The sequence below is a fragment of the Siniperca chuatsi genome, linkage group LG7 (genome assembly GCF_020085105.1).
Source record: "Siniperca chuatsi isolate FFG_IHB_CAS linkage group LG7, ASM2008510v1, whole genome shotgun sequence".
In the NCBI taxonomy this organism is placed as follows: Eukaryota; Metazoa; Chordata; class Actinopteri; order Centrarchiformes; family Sinipercidae; genus Siniperca; species Siniperca chuatsi.
In genome coordinates this window covers 26,512,212-26,532,107 of record NC_058048.1, presented here as the reverse complement: position 1 = coordinate 26,532,107, position 19,896 = coordinate 26,512,212, and the positions used below count along the sequence as shown (strand labels likewise).

Sequence of the window (19,896 nt, the reverse complement as noted above, 5' to 3'; positions counted from 1 at the left end):
ATTTTATTTCAGGGTGTTGATCACCATCATCTGAAAATATTATGAATATTACCATGATAATTTTGAAGAGAGTGGAAAAAAAAAAAAATCCGACTCCAAGCAAGCACAGAAGTCCAGTATGACATATCAGTACAGTGACATACGGATGCCCGTGTGGCCACACTAATTATTGTCAGCGGCTGGGAGTGATATGGACTCGCAGAGAAATGCAACGTCCTGCCCTTCTACATCTTGAATAGTGGGAGTCATGAACCGCTGCAAGGTGACGCGTCCTCTGATTTCAACCGAAACTTCAACCTAGACACGCCGTTTTTATTTATCACCATCTGAACCTCACCAGCACAAACTGCACCAGCTCCTCGCTTATCAAACATAGGGATCGGGACCATCTTGCGCAGTGGGACGGCGAACGGAGCAAGCAGTGGCGGCGGCGGCGGCCACTCCGGGGAATGTCGACTGGCCGTCAGTCCTGACATCGGCCTCTTCTGATCTCAGACACCAGGTACAGTACACAGCATTTCAAAACACTGTCACTGCTGAAGCATGCTAGCTGTTCGCCTATTTCGGAGCCGTCTTCTTTACGTGTGGACTCGTGTAACTTTCTCTTCTTTTTATGAAGTCTTCAGGTCGCTAGCAAGCCAATAAACAAAGTTCAAATCCCGTTAGCTAGCACTGGTTCGCTTGCAGATGTGTGCTACGGCAACGTCAGTTTACAAGCAAGTAGCCTAGCGAAGACATGAATTAGCATGCTAAGTTAGCCCGTGGACCTGGCTGGCGCAGCAAGTCTCCACTCATGAGCGCTGGGGTTCACACCAGGGGCATGTGTCCTTAAATTCTCCTAACAACAATGCGGTGCTTGCCTAACTTTATGTTTTCGCGTTCTCGGTCTGCCGATAAGTACATTTCAATCCAGATGTGTAATTACTAATATTAGCTTGTCAGCAAGCTAATCTGACAGACGCAGCCAAAGCAGCATTTGAATGGTTTTGTGCTAAGCAAGGAGCTAAACCGTGTTCAGTAGGTGACAGACTGCGTAACGATACCTGTCACTTCAACACAGACTCAGTGTGGGCATGTGGAGACCAACATGCAGTTAATACTGCCGCTGCTTAACACTACCTGCCACTTTACTGTTACCGTGGTCAACGTTACCTTTTTAATGTAGAAAAATTATATCTATGTAGTTAAAAATATTTACATTTTAATAGGCGTTTCCTGCCCCGCTGTGATTCCGTTAAACACAGACAAGCGAGCCGTGTAGCTGCACGTCAAACTGAATTTATACCTGACAGCTTAAACGTTATGTTGGTTAAAGTTAGTTGTCAGTTAATATGTCGGTACCACTAATAGTTCGTACCACTATTAAAATTGTTGTTATTGTAATTTAAAGCTAGATGCTGTCATACAGCCTGTGTAAAGTGGCTCTGTGTGTGTGTGGTCTCAGTGCAGTAAACTTATGAGGACCCACGACCCTGCTAGTTCAGCCTGTTGAATATGGTGTGATAATGCTGCACTTAAACCTGTTCACAGAGAGATACTACAGCTCTTCTCTTTCCGTGTGTGTGCACAGACCTTCAAGCTGTTTGTGTATCTACAATATCCTGGAGAGCTATATATAGCACCTAACAGAGTTTGCAACTTGATCCGAATTGTCTTTCAGAGCCAGAGTACACTGTGCGTTTCTTTCCACTGGAAGGGAAATATCTCTTAGTTCAGAGCATCTTTTTCTTTAGTCCTTTTTTTAAAAAAAAAAAAAAAAGGACAGTCCATCACCTACCTGTAGACCTTCATGCAAGACTGTTTTATTTTGTGCTCTTGTTTTTGTATGTGTTTTGTCCTTAGTGGTCCCTGTAAATGAGGTTGTAGTGGATGATAATGGAAACTTTGTGTGAGACAATTAATCTAGTGTGTCAGGGCTTAATAGACCAAATATTATTTTGTTTTTAATCCATCCAGTGCTAAGCACTTTGCAAACTGCATAGATATTTCAGCAAGCAATTGTGTACACTTCTGTACGCTTTGCTTAGATAAAACAAGTGACAGAACAGGTGATGATGAAGCATCATCTTGTAACAATAAGAGGGCAAATGTATCTGTAATTGTACAGTAAATTTCTGCCTCTTTTGTTTTGTCCAGAGTTGATTTGAATGATTGGCACGTGGGAGCCACTGCATGTTCACACAGACTGCTCCACTGCAAGCAGAGACAGATTTGGTGAGCTGCTGACAAAGTGTTTCTTATCTGGTTAGGTGATCTGAGAACTTTGGGGTGAGTTACAGGGAGCACTGCTAAGGTGAGCTATGAAAGAATAATGTGATATTGAGAACGTTTCCACACGACAGAATATACTAAGACACTTAAGTGCTGGACTCTATAGGCTTAATGAAGGCCCCAGTCTAATCCCTAAATAGAAAGCAATTAGGCTAAGCATTTTTATGACACTTAAATTATGGTTCACATTAATGTTCCAGTGTCTGTTATGGTTCTGTGCCTTTCTGTGTGCTTATCTTTTGCATATTTTTGCATACCGTCTTTGTAGACAAAAGTACTCTGTTCACACTGCTGCTGGTCCTTAACCTTTCAAATTACATTCATATATTTAGTCACACTATGCCAGGCACAGTCAGAGCAGTGTGTTAACTTTAGTTTGTTCGGTCAGGTGAGAACAATGCCATTTGAACTCAGGTGTGCACCAGATAACCACACTCGGACTTTGTGAGCATGCAGGTCTTGGATCTTTTTACAAGCAAACTGTTGTGCTGTTTTCTAGAAGGGAGAATGTAAAATGAACCAACTACAGGATTTAACCCTCAGATACACTGTTTCATGGGTGCAAGAGGACAGATGTTCACCTCTGTTAATCAGGACTTACTTATGTGTGGAAAATCTTGCGTAGCTAACTGCGTGTCATCAGTGGATGCTTATATTAAGATATTTCCTCATGTATTCAAAACTGATGTGAACACAAGAAAATGTACGATTTAGTAAAGAGCACAGCCAAGTGTATCCTGCATGGTTACAGTTACAGGGAGAGGAATCTTGATACTGCCAAATTGTCCTAATATCCAATAAATTAGATACTTGTGGGTCTGTGCGACTTTTGTTTTCGAGCTTGAAACTTGTCTGTGTTAAGCTTGATGACTCAAATCGGAAAATGCATCAAAATAAACTTTTCCAGATTCAACCAACTGCAGGTGTGATCACAGGCTTGGTGACCAATGAGCCCCTGTTCCTCCTTTACCACGAGGCTCTGCTCAGATCTAACCAATCAGCAAAGCTTTGCAGCAATATTACAAACAGAGTAAATGAACAAAGTAAGCTAAGTCTGCTCTATGAAAGAAAAATGTGGGAACTGAGTGCTACATCTTTCATGTTTGAGATAATAAACATAAGTCTCGTTGAGGATGTAGCAGGTCTCATGCTTTCTGTGACTGGACGTCACAGTGCATTTTAAAGTGCCTCATACATGTCAAACAAAAAGTTCTGTTAGAGAATCAATGCACAGCATTTTAGTTCATTTACTGACTGCATAAAATCTCCACGTTACTTCCTGGTATGTGAAATCTGAACTCTTCACGAGTTAGTAGGTGCTTGTTTGACTCACTGCCTGCTGTATGAAAGCACAATAGTATTTTATCTTTGTGTGGGTCTCATGGAGCTCTGTGTGGCCTTAACAGTGTAAACCATTATTCCCTCTAAGCAGTGTGTATTGCAAATTGCATTATACAAATGCACAAACAAACAGGCTCTAACTGGGATTCTACATCCGGATGCTGCATCTGTCACCACCTCTGTCCTCTTAAAGGGACAGTTCACCCCAAAATCAAAAATACATATTTTTCTTCTTACCAGTAGTGCTATTTATCCATCTAGATTGTTTGCCTTTTTTTAATATAATAACTTGGCTTGTGGTGCTCAAAGCACCAAAAATATATTTGAAAAACTCGACAGCAATGTCTCTTTCCATAATGTCTCTATCAGTAGAAATAAAATAGTTCCTACATGAAACTGCTCACAACAAATCTGTGGATTATCTTGAGTAACCGGGTCATGATTTCTGTAAAGAGACATTGCTGTTGAGTTTCTCAAAAGGATATTTTTACGCTTTGAGCACCACAAGCCGAGTGTCATAAAAAACAAATGCAGACATCTCTACGGCCAATATCTCTAAAACTCGGCAACTCGCATCAAAATAATCTAGATAGATAAATAGCAACTACAGGTAAGAGGAAAAATATGTATTTTGGATTTTGGGGTGAACTGTCCCTTTACGCTTTCCTGTCCTATGCCTTTGTAATCATGCTATTACTTACAGTTGGTATGTAATATTATAATTGAGACACTCTCACTATTTTACCCAACAAATAATATAGAGAACATCACTTTCAAATTCAGATAGGTTACTTTACACTAAGTGTACAAACTGTAAATTAGCCAAGCATATGCAAACACTTTGATGATCTGGAGGTAATTTCCCACCTTGTTTATATCCGTTGCAATAATTACAAGTATGGTTGTTCAGTCCAGGTGAAATGTCCTCTTTCTTTGGCTTTCTTTCATCTGTTTTCCATTATACGTTTCTCACAGCTTGCATCATTGCTGTCACCACTTTTTGTTCCGTTATGGCCAGCTCAAACTCATAGTAGGGCCATGTCTAGGTTGGATTAAACTTGTGTCAATTTTGACGTTTCTCTAATTGTAGTCCTTCTGTTCCCCAATTTGGCTAATGTTAGGGTAAGTTTTTTTCAGTTAAGTTCAGGTTATGTTTATGCTAAAAAGTTTTGGTCACTGTTTATGGTTAGTTCAGTGATGTTTTGGGAAGAAGATGCTGTGTGCAACCCCTAATGCTCCCCAGGGGAACAACAGTTCTACTTTTAGTTCTACTTAGTTAATTCACCAAATCTGAAAGGGTCAGATGTAAAAAAGAAATTCGACACATATTGTATGATAAACCATGTGTGGAGTGCATTCTTACACTCATTTTCAATGATAATGATCTTTGACCTGTGGGAAAAATCAAGACGCCGTATCTGGTTGGACGGACAGACAGACGGGTCGTCCTCTCTTGTGCAGACTGGTAGGTGTTTGTTGCTTTACGCTGAATGGCTACTGTCCATCAGCCTTCCGTTTTCCAACTGCTTCTGTGCCATAATGCTTGCCTTCTGCCTGTACTAAGGCTGCAGTTTGGTCTTTTTCCTTGCTCTAGTTGGCTTTCTTCCCAGAATGTGTTGGAAAGGATACAACCCTTGACCCTCTGTATAAAATGAGCCCAGTACTTCCCTCTCCCTGAGCTGAGAACCATGGACTAGGTGCCTAGTCCATGGTTCTCACCACTTAATTTTCAGTCTGTTAGAGAGGTCTTTATCAGTGTTTGTCTGGAATAGCCAACAAATCCTGTGTAAATTGCCCACATTTCCATGCCTTCTTAAAAATTCCCCCAGTCCAGAACACATATGGCACAAACACGTGCAATATCCTCCCTGATTGTAGCACATATAAATGGCTTCATTGGATCAGTTAATATTTTAGCTGAAATATTCTTTTCCGTCCTCTGCTTAACTCACTGCTTTTTGTATGATTCATAAGTTTTCCCTTGGTGTAAAAAGGCAGGTACACCTTAGGTCATCTCTTTTGTCATCATTGTGTAGTGAGGCCTGTTACCTCAAAAGACAGCGATGCTTTGAGATCTTCACAAATGTCTCCGTTTTCCTTTTTTTTTTCTGTGGCCTTTCCTGTGTTGCAGGCCTTTCTCTCTGCACATCATCTACTGGTTAGCCTATATTTACTCAGCCCTGTGACATGTTTTGTTGCCACAGCAACCTGCCACAACCCCCCTAGTGTGCTGATTTTTTTTTTTTTGTTGGCTGTCACCTGTGTACTGTCCCACAATGCACTGCAGTTTACCCCCAACAAGTACTATGAGCGGACTGAGAACTGTGAGTGCAGAGAGGGAAGCTATCCAGATCACAGAGTTTGTGGATTATCTTCTCCCAAAAGTATAAATACCTTTTTAACTTGATAGTTCATTGGATCAACTGAATCCTTTTCATTTTTAGATGTTTATTCAAATGGGTGCTGACCTGCAGTAATCTCTTGTTATGATTGTAGAGTAATACATTCCTACAACACCAGGCTACAGAAAAACAAAGTGCATGTTGGGGAAAGCAAACAAGCGTGTGATATAAGGAAAAGGGGAGGGTACTTTTTTTTTATGGCAAGGACTATAAAAAGCAAGAAATAGATATAGCTATAGGGCTGAATGTGGTCAATAATCTAAGAACAGGGTTTCCCTGCCTGTTACACTCTTAGCAGGCCCATTTGAGTGCTCTGACCAAAAATGCCAAACATGCAGTATACTTTTATTTTTTCCTCCTGCAAGACTTTTGAACAAGTTCCAGTTGTGTCCTTTCCTTGCCTACAGCCTCTGACAGCATACAAATATAGTCTCCTCTCTACTTAAAAGTTATGAGTTTGAATCTACTGCCTCTGCAAGAACCATTCACACACGCTACATCAACACAAAATCATTTCTCCAAGATGGGTAGTAGTTTCTGAGTTCATAATCTGGAATTTGTTGCTATATTACCACTTGTGGATGATTGGCGCTTTCCAATTGTTACATTTTTTTTACACATTGGTTTTGTATGATTCTAACAGAAGCATGCAACATTTGAAACTTCATTCATCAAAGAGAGTTTAAAGGCTGTATTTTATTGGGTGCTGGCACGAATAATCACTCAAAATGTACTGATGGCTGTCACTTGGAAGCAGTTTCATTTTATTGGTCTCAGTTGGTTTTCCATGAGTGAAAGTTGGCAGGGGCTTGATAGATGATTCAACATCTTTTAAACCAAGCAGAGCTCGCCTATCATCATCCTTGATTTTAATAAAGTTGCATGGCTTGCAAATCAGTTCGGAAGCTGACAGAACCATTCTGTGTTGCCTTAAATTTCACTTTTTTGCAGCAACTATAGATTTCAAATCAGAGCATGAGTTGTGATGTTTGAAATTATATTATCAGGTCTTTTTCACATGATTTCAATGTTCGCACAATTCTGTTTTTTTTTGTTTTTTTTTAATATAGCGTTATACTGTATAGTTTTATGTACCACTTGATCATATTTATTTAATATGCCTTACCGAGGTGGGATTTGAACCACAGGAGACAGTGACAGTACTCTGTCACCGCTGTATTCTCTGTCCACAGGTCTAATCTAAATGGCTCCTTATACGAACAATAGGCGAGTCTTCGTTTCTCTGCAGCAACATAGAAAATAAAGCTGACAGTCCTCAGTTTCAGTTGTGTCCTTGAGCTGCTAGTCTTCTGACAAGGATTGTAGGTTCAATTGTTGGTATGTGTTCAGCTGTACTACTGCATCAATGGTAATTTCAAAGCAAAATAAAAACCAGCCCAACCAGTGACTAAAAACAAAGGTTTTTTTAAAAGATAACTTATTTGATCTTTCTGCCTTTTTGAGAGGAACAGCTGAAGAGAATTAGAGAGAGAGAGGGGGAATGACATTGCAGCAAAGGGCCGCAGGTTGGATTCGAACCCAGGCCCCTGCGGTAAGGACTCAGCCTTGTACATGGGGCACGCCCTCTACCGGATGAGCTATGTGGGTGTATCTGAAAACACATTTTTATGTTAAACAGTTTGGAGAAATGATACCATTCATTGCTTTCCCCCCTTAATTTTATTACACTATATCCCACGTTATCGCAGTGCATCCCAATCAAACTGTTCTCTCACAGCAGCTTCAATGTAATCATGGAGTACCATTGTTATTCCTACATTCCAACAAAGAAGGGTTCCAAGCTGTCCATGTCAAATCACATTTCATAAAATTTGACACAGTCCACTGTAGAGTTGATTAATTTATTTAAGAAGGGCCACAGGTAGATTCACCAGCAGAAACTCAGTGACATATATAGCATTTCTAACTCGGTGGAAAGTGGCGATAAGGGTGACAATTTTGGGTTTGTTTGAAACCATTGTGTGTGTGTGGCCATGAAGGGAGTCATTACACCAGCCACATAGCCCACATTACATGAGTGTAACATAAAAGCAGGCGAGCTGTGTTGTATTCTTTATTTGAGCAGGTTGTGATAAACCAACTTTTTTTTAGGAAGCAGCACTTGAGCTAGAGAGGTTGAATAGGTAGCACAAAGAAAAATTCTGTAGCACAACGAAAAATATGTTTACGTTAATACTTTTTCTAAAAAGCAAAATATTTTTAATAGAGTGTACCTGTGTAAAAAAAACAAAACAGAAGATGACAGTTATGCAGTGGTGGCTGTACATCAGATGAAGTATGGCAATATTTTGAACATATTCATGATATGATTGAGTGGAAACTATGCCTTAGGTGGTGAGAGCTAATTTGCAATAAAGAAAACACTTAAGGAAACAAAGCCAGATATGAATAAGAGAGAGAGTTCAAATGAGAACATTTGCATTGTTACCTGAAAATATTTTGATATTATGGGACTAAACTATAAATATTTTGTTAAGAGACAAACAGTACTGTAACTTTATCAGTCATGTGGTCCACTGGCCCTACACGGAGAAAACACTGCAGTATTTTTACAGTTCTCCCTAACAGTGTTTCTAACACATTTTTATGTTTTGGTGTCACTAAAAAAAAAGTTCCTCAAGTGTTAGATACTAAATCAATTACAGCTGATAACTTTCACTAGCATACGTTTTTGATGCTCTTGAACCTTATCCAAAGTTATTCAAGGTTCAAAATCTACCAGCCTGTAGACAGATACACACCATTGACTGTATATAAATGGATGACATGACAGCTCTCCAAAAGTGAAGCCTCTGTGAAACATCTTGCTCGCCCCCCTGGTGGCTGACTGTAGTATGGGTCCATCTTAGCGGATGGGACATGGGCCAAACTAAACCTCAAAGTATACGTCAAATACATTTTTCCCAAAGATGGTTTGTGTCATTTTAGGCAGTTCTTATTATGCTGATGTGTGTTCAAGTGTTAATTTTTCTGATAAGTTTGGTACTAATTAGTTATTTGATGCTACCAAAATGAGGTTTCACGTCATGAATGACAGCTGAGGCCGGCTCGTGTTTGAGTTGGCCGGGTGTATGGGCGGGACTTCGATACCGTGGCTCCAACCACGATCACTACTGCGCAGACTCTGGCTCCAAATGACGTCACCAGCGCAAGACGGCAGCTCTCATATCTGGGATATTTTGGCTTAATTTTTGTACAGTGGGAGGAAGTGGAGACGCGTCATCCATCTTTATATACAGTCTATGATACACACACTGGTCAACCTGACATGAATGTTGTTAGTGGCTGTCCTGTTAGATCACCATAATAATTGATAAAAACTGAAGAAGAACTTGACCCTGCAAGGACAAGTTTTAATAGTCCTTCACAGAGGATTTATTTTGTTAACAGTCATGCATGTTGTGTTAGCCATGGCCTTGTCCTGAGTTAGAGCGCAGCGTGGCGAAGCACATTTAATTTATTTTCCTTCTCTTAGGCTACATTTCGACTGGCGCCATGTGCAAATGCAGTTTGTTAACCAGCTGATGTCAAAAAAGTCTCAACTGTGCATCTCTGTGTAACTGTGTGCCCTCCTGCGTCATTCACATTATTCATTCATCAGTACTGTTAAACACTTTAGCCTCAGTGTTTACTGGTGTCGGCCCACAGAGCAGCTCTGTGGCATCTGTGTTTTGGACTTGGCTTCGTATTTTGTTCTCTGTTGGCCCTGACTTCCCAGGGCTCTCTGGGTCTATTAATACCAGCTCGCTCTAAAAATACAGAGTACTGTGTGACCCACTGGGACTAAATAGGAGCTCAACCTCTTACCGTAGGCATACTGACACACACACAAACACACACACAAACGCACACACACACAGCAGTTATAAATTCTGATTTTCTTAGAATACAACATCCCTGGATGGTCAGGTGAAAAAATAAAAAATAAAACATCAGTATTTTCCACACTCAAAGGCAAATACCTTTTTGGCAAATTCATTTAAATCATTTATCAAACCTTCAGGCCTAACTGAGATCAGTGATGTTTGTTTCCACTGATGTTGAAGGAATGGGGCGTGTGTTTGTGTGTGTTGGCCTGCTTTGTGTGTGTATATATACTTATCTAAATGAACCTACATGAACTGGCATTATACGTAAAGACCACGCGCTACAGATTTTAAAACTCATTGAATTATTTCCCTAATTTGTTTGGAGCAGTGATGTGACTCATCTTGACAAGGTCCAGCTGTTAAATTGAATTTGTTTCCAAAACAACTTGTGAAAATGTCAAATAAGGAAAGGGAAATGGACAACATTTTATGCCCTAACACATTTGTTGATTGGATAACAGCTCAACTTTGCATAAACAAATGCCTAGCTGATATGTGCTTTAACAGGAGGAGCAACTCCAGCAACATGTTTGACTAAAGGCTTAATAAGTATCTCACATACTTATAAGGAGGAATTAAGACAAAACAATGTACATCAGGGCATGAACATAATAATGCCAGCCTTCTTTTTTTTTTTTTCCAGTTTCTCTGTTTGCTCCGCCTCATGGGCACACACTGTTTATTTGTTTGTGAGTGCATTACAAAAAATGGCACAGAAATAACCAGTTAGATCATTTCTTTGAACTATTAAAGTATTATAGTAATACCTTATTTAGAAAAACCCTCCACATAATCAAAAGGTGTCAGTTGGACTGGGTTCGCCAAACTAGATAGGCTACATTTTGGTAACTTGATATTGTGCACATCATGAACATTGGCAGTAACCAATTGTCATGAATAGGTTTTGTGTGGCATCCATGTCTCTTTTTACCTGCACACACCTTGCTTGGTGTAAGACAATAACTTTTTTGTTGCAAGCAAAGGCACCAGCCTATTTGATACCATTTGATCCTAGCAAACAGTGATTATCTCTCCTGCCTCAGTTGGAGACATCTTTTTTTTTTTTTAAATTGGCTCCACCTTGACATAATGCCTGTGATGTTGAAAAATGTTCAGTTCACTAGTCGTGTGAGACATGCTGAAAATTTAAGTAAGATGGCAACTCGGGCAATTTTTTTTCTATGTTTCTTTGTGCTACAGGCATGACTTTAAGCAGCAAGGAGGTTTTAACTATGAAATTTGGTCCTACATGAACTCCGAACTCCAAAGTTCGAACAGTTTGGCTTATTTTCAATGAGAGACTCTGTGTTTTTGTCTCAGCTATTCTTTTTGGCTTGAAGTTGGCGGGGCTCTGTTGGAAAAAGGTGATGTCACGTACTTCTGAGCACCAATCAGGATTTAGCAGAATTTTAATCAAAGTCTGATGACAGTTGGTGGGTAGTTTGCGTATGTTGCCAGGCCAGTGTCAGTCAAATCTGATCAAACCACACCCACACAGCCCTGGTGAAGCAGATTAGCTGCGTTTTTCACAGTTGTTTTTTTTTTACCCAAACTATAACTAGATTGTTTCATATTTGGTCATGAATATTCAAGGTTATGGAGAAATACTTGAAAAAAATACTTGGCACAAAGCTGTTTTTAGTCAGCGTTAGTTAAAATAAGTACGCAGGTGAGCAGGGTCCATGTCCTTTTGCTGCTGATTCAAATGTTTTCTGCTGTAGGGATAAAACCTGAGGTGTTTATAATAAGGGGAGACTAAATATTCGAAACCTGAGTATGATGGAATATAATTCAACAGCACTGCAAATTGCAGGCTCCCAAATGACCACAAAGTTGATACAACACCTCTTTAAAACTGTTTCAACAAAAACTGACCATTTTAACCTTCGTGAGCAGATTTGCAACACTGTTGTATTAGACTACTTTAGTTTTAGCTGAGGGTGCACTGTACACTGAGAAATTTTGAATTGAGACATTTCAAATAAGAGACACTCTTTTAGTCGGTCAGTATTAGTCCACTCAGTGTATATTTTATTGAAATAGCTGCTCAGACAGATGTGTTTGTTGACATTCTCAGATGACTGAGCAGAAACCTGAATGGGAAGCAAGTTAGCAAGTTGGATCTGGATAATTTGGTTTTACAGAGGTAGGTTCCAAGGGTAACATTTTTAAAAAATAGTAATAGTAAAATAGTATTTTTCCCCTTTTTTTTTTAAAAGGCTCAGCATCTGTGACCTTCATCATGAAATAGTGATGCACATACTGTTTTAATTTGAGTATTTAACCAACTTGAATAGAGGAGCCGACTTTCATAAAGGGACCTGCATGGGTCTATTTATGAATTATTGGTGACTGCTAAATCTATCAACTACAATACAGGACCATTTTCTCACACTTGTTACAATGAACCAATAAGGTCCTTGGCAGTCCTGCAACTTTTTATTATGGATTACGTACTTATTTTTATCTAGCTACTGTGAGCTTGCAGGTTAGCATGTTACCTACTGAGCATTGTATATTTGAGTAAATCCAAGAGTTAAATGTCACCCTACTGTAGCAGTAAATCTTTCTCAAGCTTTTAGCAGTGTGACAAATGGTTTCCTTTTCATGTGTTTTCTCAGTAATTGGTCAGCTGCTGGAGTTAGTATGGGTGATGCCAGGGCCTTGATTAGTCAGTCTCTGTACACACAATTACTGTAATTTTTTGTGCCATTTATTCATTTTCTCAAATGAATACCACCAAGATTTTCAGCAGTAGGAAATGAAGCTACGGGTTGTTGTGTGTAATCTGGACAGTCAGGGAGGAGCACCCAGAGTGTTAGCAGCAAGCTAGCAAATATGTTTTAGTGGAGTGATGCCTTCAAATTACTTATTATTATTATTATTCTTATTATTATTATTACTTCACTTTATTTCATTCACTCTATTTGTCTTTGGTGTGCCAGCTTGTCAGGTCATGGACAATCTAAATGGGTTTAATACAGTTTGTGGTCACAAATTGCTACTTAATAACCCAGAGCAGCTCTATTCTCTTCAGTTCGTGTGCCAGATTTGAGGGGACTGGGTTTTACTTACAGTAGCAAACTTATCCAGATAACTCATACTACATCTACATTAAGCCCTCTGAATTTTAAAACGCTGTTTTCATGTGAAAATGATTGACACATTAGCGTTTCCAGGTTGTTTTTGTCGAGACCTCTGTCCACAGTTAAATGCTCGAACAACATGAAAACGGCTGAACTTCTTTTCAGTTGCCAAACAACAGAAATACGCATCAGAGCCAACATCTGGTAAGGAGTGGGACAGACAGCCCAGCTGACCCAATCATTAATTTATGGTTGGGACGTCGTCTGACAAAATCAACATGAATACAGGTTAATGACGATGGTGTGATCAACTATATCGATGTTGAAAATGCATGAATACAGAAAAAGTTAGAGACAACAGGAAGTTATATTATTAACCTTGCTGTCACACAACCCCCACCTGTTATACACACAGCTGGCGACTATGCTGAGTGACAGCCCATTACACATGTGTTCAGTGTCCTCCTGCTCTCTGTGGTCACCTATACTTTGTTTTAATACTGCCAAATTCACAATATAGTTGTTCTCATTTACATATTTTTTTTGTTTCTGTTGTCAGACAACTGAACGAGTATGAAATAGTTTTTTTAATTGTGTTAACATTCCCAAGCTGCTGGAGTGCCGTGATATTATTTGCTAAAATCAAAATAATCCAGGTTAATGACAACAACTCTGCTGTATATTTAGCAATATTGGCATTTAATATAAACAATCACAGAGAAAGTTAGAGGCAACTAAAGGTTGTCATAACTTTATTGCCACACAGCCCCCTCACTGGGCTGGCTCACGTCATTGTTGACAGTTCATGCACTATTACTTACTACTTGTATTATTACATTGTATTATTATACCATACATACTTATGATCAACCGGTAAATCCACTTTGTACTTTACACTTATTTTAATTTTATACTTATACCCACTTGGTACTTAATTTATCTGACCTGTATTATAGTGTATTATATTCTGATTTGCTTAGTACTTCTATCCCTGTGTGCACTGACGTGATAGTGAGCTGCTGTAACAAAAGAGTTTCCCCTCGGGGATCAATAAAGTATTTCTGATTCTGATTTTGCGAAAGCTCCTTTTTACCCCGTACACACTGAAACACCAAGCTGGTGTTTTAAGATGTACACACTCTGGGGGCTGTTTTGGAAAAGCTCAAGAAGTTTTGGGGGGAGAAAAACGCTGTTTTAGTCTGGATAGAGGGCTGAAACTGAGAGAAAAAGATGCGTTTACTAATTTAACTGGCTTAATGTGGACCTATTTGTAATTTTGCTTTGTGACAGGCCCCTGATCTCTTCTACACAGCACGACCACCTGTAAGAGTAGCCTTGGAGCCGGTGTGGCTCTGGTCTGTTCCTGTCCAGAGGTCTCCCAGTGACATTTCTCAGGCTTTCACCACATGAGTTTTTTTTTTTTTTTTTTTTTGTAGGGCTGCACGATATGGTAAAAAATCATATTGCAATTATTTTGACCGATATGATTCACGATTAGTGGGAAGGATAATTTTTGCATCACAATTTTTTTTTTTTACTGGAAAAAATATTAAAATCATGTCGTCATATGACATTTGTTGGGGTCTGTATCAAACAAACATGTTTTCTTAAATCTGGAGAACAAGATTTGTAGGCCAGGGCATTTCTGCAGCACTACAGTAGTTCATTATAATGCTGTTTTGTCACACATTTTACCTTTTTATCAAAAAATTGCAGCTTCTGCGATTTGGATAATATGATTATTGCATATATTACTGGTCCGTAAATCTTGGATCTACAACTGTGCCTTAAGCCAGGGGACTTTTTAAAAGGCTCAGCATCTGTGACCTTTATCATGAAATAGTGATGGCACATACTGTTTTAATTTGAGTATTTAACCAACTCGAATAGAGGAGCAGACTTTCATAAAGGAACCCGCATGGGTCTATTTATGAATTATTGGTGACTGCTAAATCTATCAACTACAATACAGGACCATTTTCTCACACTTGTTACCATGAACCAATAAGGTCCTTGGCAGTCCTGCACCTTTTTATTATGGATTACGTACTTATTTTTATCTAGCTACTGTGAGCTTGCAGGTTAGCGTGTTACCTACTGAGCATTGTATATTTGAGTGACAAATGGTTTCCTTTTCATGTGTTTTCTCAGTAATTGGTCAGCCAGGGCCTTGATTAGTCAGTCTCTGTACACACCAGGTATGTGTGATTAGTCATAGGAGGCAGTGCCCTTTTTACATAACAAGGTAAACTGGGGTTTGTACATTTCCAGACTGTGTCAGTATGCTCTTTTGCACAGTAATACTTGGGTCTTAATCAGGTTTCATATATCAATCCATCCATTATCTCTTGGCACTTATCCTTTTCACAGTTGCGGCGGGCTGAAAGGTATCCCAGCTCAACTTGGGTGAGAAATTCTTCATAGATTGTTCAGTGTCATTTTACCTCCATTCCCCTCTATCTTATCTATTGGTTAAAGGGCTTAAATGGTTGGGTGAAGAAGTACAATTAGCATTTTGGACCTACAGATACAGATATATGAGAGCAACATATTTTCTTGCCATTGAGAAGTTGTTAAACCATTAAAAGAGAACTACAGGAGACCCTGCCTAAACAGGAAAGCTACAGTGTGTGAGGCCAGATGGAGAGCTGCAACCTTGTCAACATGAACACAAAAGCTAGACCGAACATGAACATTCAAACCTGCTTTGGCAGAAACTGACTGATTAAGGGGGAGAGAACAGCTCCCTTAAGGGACATTAACTCTGATTTTACAACCTTGATTTTATAGCAAATTAATTGCATAGCAGCCAGGTTGATTTGATTTAATTCCATCATTCAAATGTCACCATAATTAAGTACTAATCATTTCTCAAGCTTAGTTGTTAACTGTCTTGTTATGTTCATGTATTGAGGTCAGTAATGAATGCAGATGATGCCAATTAAGTTTAGTGTTGGTACTTAAGGTGTGTCTGATTTGTCGACGTCTTTTTATAAACAAAAATGAGAGCTGATGGCAGAACGTGCAAGTCAGATTTTGCTTGTATCTGATTCTGTAATGCTGTTCACAGTTCATGTACAGTACCTATAAAAAGCATAGAACACCTTGGCATTTTTCCTTTTTTCTGGTTTTACAGCATTGAATCAAAGTGGATGTAATTTGGCCTTTTTTGACGCTGATCAAGAGGAAAAAAAGGACTTGAATGTCAAAGTGAAAACAAATCATCACAAACTGATACAGATACAAAGTAGCTGACGCTCTTTACTATGACACATCTAAGTCATCCGTGGTGCAACCAGTTGTTTTAAGAAGTTGCGTAATAGGTTTAATGGCGATCACCGGTGTGTGATTAAGGAAGGATTTTGACTCAACTCAACTTTATTTATATAGCACCTTTCATACAAACATGCAGCCCAAAGTGTTTTACAAAGCAACAATAAAACAACACAGACAAAAATAAAAAAACTAAAATTAACAACAATAAATACAATTTTGCAAGACTAAAATTACAACAATAAACACCAGGGATAAAAATATTTTAGGATTAATAGGCCTCAAATGAATTTCTTGTACCCTCAATTTACTTAACTTGTGTACTCAAGTTAAAACATTTTACTTATTATTTGAATCTTAAGCCAGACCTTCCATGTCACAGGTCTAATCTAAAATCCATAATAAATAATAATTTATGTTTTTTTGTGTTCTCCTGTCTGCAATGCACTGAAGCACTTTTCTCCAGATGTTGCAACACAAACTGGGTCTTGAGAGTCATCCAAATAAAATAATTTTTGATGCCTGTAAACAGCACTATACAAATAGAATTTCTTGGCTGGAATAGGGACACCTGCTTTGTTTGAGACCTGTGACAGCACAACAGTTGAGTTAAACATTAATGTGTTAACTAAAATGTCCTAGTCACGCCAGCACCTTGCCTAGCTACTATTTCAGAAGGTCAAGGAATAACATCTATTACATACTATAATATTCATTAAGGGCAGATTGGTTTGAATAGTTGTAATAATTTTCATACATTAGTGTATTACCACTTCACAAAACCTGAAAACCACACAAAACCCTCAAAAGTAAAAACTCATCCAGTCTGAAAAAAGCTTCAGCTGCTCTAAAGTCACTGTTATGTTCCTTGTGGCTGATTACTTAAATATAGGCTCCATACAAGTGGCAAGGAGTGGGGATAATGGTAGTGCAAGGCCCTAACTCCAGGTTTACAAAATGTTCGAGTAAGATACAACAATTACTAGGCCTTTCAACGACTTATACCTGCTTCAAAGTTATTTTACAGTCCAAAGTGGACTCAATATGACTTCTTCAGGCTTTTCCCATGCTACCTTGTTGATCATTTCAACTACAGCAGAAATGACTTTGCGTCTCCTTGATATCTACTAGACTGGTATTAACTTAGGTCTTTCTTTTCTTAACTGTCCACTTGAAGGTCAGCGACTCACCATATGATTAGTCTGCCTCCGCTTTGTGTTGCACAAAGCAGATGAGTCACACTTTGTCAACAGGAGCGATGTCTGACTGTCCCTGTTTGAGTTAATGACTGATGAAGTCCTCAGCCAGTGAACAAGGCACCTTTCTGTGCTGACTTGAACCTGTGTTAGTTAATAACTAATTACAGCATTGTGTTTACCATTACCTGTCAAGGTGAGTGAGTGGTACAGATGGTTCTGTGAGAGCGAGACAGCTGACCTGACTGACTACACCGTGTACAGCGGTGGGATTGTGTCATCGGCCAAAAATGGAAACCAGTGGAAATGTTTACATGAGATCTGCATTATGTCAGCCAAATATCTTGGCTAGATGTTTTTGAACGTGCTGTGATGCCTGTTTTGACCAACTACCATTCACCAGCAACAGGTGTGGAAGGGTCTTGTTGAGACCTGCAAATACTGACGAACAGTTTAATGCTCTGTGCACAAGAAGCTTTTGTGGTATAGACAGCAAGAAAACTTGTGTACAACTAGTTTGTAGACTGCACTCAAATTCTAAGACACACACACACACACACACACACACACACACACACACACACACACACACTAGTTGCAAAGGTTATTTAAATTGAACCCAGTTTGATGCCTCATGTGCTGGGAAATGTCCTCCATTCTTGATCTTGAGCTTGAATCCTGCTGAGTTTAAGGCTGTTTTATTCCCTAACATTACCAGTAAAGCTAGAAGAAGATTTCTAACAGCTGAGGCATATGCCTCGTCATGTGGGCTCTCAGGTCACACTAAAATAGATTAAAAACAAGTATGGGTAATGCTGATAAACCGTTGAGGTTTGGTGATGTGTCTAAATAGGCCTAAAGTAAAATCTGTAACAAGCAGGTAATGAGATTTTGCCTGTTTGGGCTTTAACTCAAAGTGCAAAAACTGAGAGAGTGAGGGAGGGAAGACACAGGTATTGCTACAGACAGTGTTGTGGAATGTGTGGTGGAGTTTTTGTGGTTTGCAAAGTGTTTGGCAGAGGGTAGGGACCTAAAACACTGCTGAGCTACTTCTGAGTTGCAGGTCCCTCCCCCAGCTCAAACTCAGTCAAGCTCTCTGTCTCTTAAAGGAACAGTTACTGTACAGGGTCTCTTATCAATCTTTTGGCTTCTCTCTTTTACGTCTTTGCTCATGAAGTTGATGTTGACCCACAGCCTGAGGACGCACACACTGACAGATAGCACTGACTGTAAAGGTTGCTATCTGGCTCCACTGATGATATTACTCTCCTGGTGTCCCTCAGGTCCATGTGTGGTCAGTGAAGTGTCCTAGAGAACAGCATGGCAGTGTATCAGTTGAGCGTCTGGGTGAGATGAGGTGAGTGAACAGGCTGAAATGTTTGCTTTAATATGGGCTCAATATTAGGTTTATTTTTAGAAAACATAAGCTCAATTAAGATGAATTATTTTACATTGCCAAATTGCTGCTTGTGCAGCGGTCAGATTTGTATCACTCCCAGATCAGGCCTTGTAGAGAAATTATCTGAATATGTTTTTCAACTCTAGGGCCCAATACAGAATTGTAGTCTGAAATACTGATAATCGTGATTTTTCTTTTCTCCATCAGTGTCATCTGTAAGCAATGTGAGCTCTATTGACAAACCGGCACAGCTATTCTCCATACCAGACCTCCACCTCAATCACCAGCCAATCAAATGCACCCAGACAATAAACTGGCCAATCATGGCAAGCAGGTCACCAGTGACAGCCGATCCCAAATACCCAGTGTAAATCAGCAGGCTCAGCAGCAGCAGGGAGCTGCTGGCCACCTGGGTCCAAAGGGCGTCGGAGCTGGGAGCCATGGAGTCAAAACCAACCAGATTTCCCCCGGCAATCCTGGGCTGAAGACTGTCAGCCAATCAGTGAGCAGCGTTGGAGGGATGCTGAAAACCAAATCGAAGCGGGAGCGGAGCGTCTCAATTGACTCTGGTGAATCAAGAAATGCCATTCCCCCAGCCCTGGAGACAGATGCCAAAGGAGGTAAGGCATGAATGTATAGAGGAAACTGTGTCAGCATCTGGGACATATAGACAGTGTGTTTTTGTTCTAAGTGTGCAGAAGTTAACTTCTTTACCTTCCTATCAGCTAAATCTTAACTCGAAATACCAGATTACGTGCATTCACCTCCTCCACAGCAGGAAGTCATTGTAAGGACTGAGAGGACAGAAGAACTTGTTTTCTCTCTTGCTGAAATGCCCTGACCTTTCAGCTAAGCGTCAGAATTTCCCCCTGGCTTTTGATAGTTTGTGCCATGCCTGTGCTGCAGTGACGTATCTCAGATGAAAAAGCATCTGGGCTTTCAATAGAGCTCAGAGAGAGACAGGTCATGAGGTTGCGAAAACTTAGTAAGCCTAGAGAGGTTGTTATTAAAGCAGGAGACAGTGAGTGGGTGGAAAGA

General features: G+C 39.7%; 1 protein-coding gene across 2 annotated transcripts in view; it reads left to right on the top strand.

The window, feature by feature from the left end:
• Positions 1-19,896, top strand: part of bcl9l (bcl9 like) — a 27,386-nt gene continuing 7,490 nt past the window's right edge. Inside the window, exons 1-4 of one of the 2 annotated variants that reach the window (XM_044201420.1) lie at positions 1-502; positions 2,137-2,214; positions 18,743-18,816; positions 19,066-19,478. In XM_044201420.1, the coding sequence (XP_044057355.1) occupies positions 19,154-19,478 (325 nt within the window). In that variant the 5' untranslated portion in view covers positions 1-502; positions 2,137-2,214; positions 18,743-18,816; positions 19,066-19,153. The remainder of the gene's footprint in view (positions 503-2,136; positions 2,215-18,742; positions 18,817-19,065; positions 19,479-19,896) is intronic. The other variant, XM_044201419.1, reaches the window with a different exon arrangement.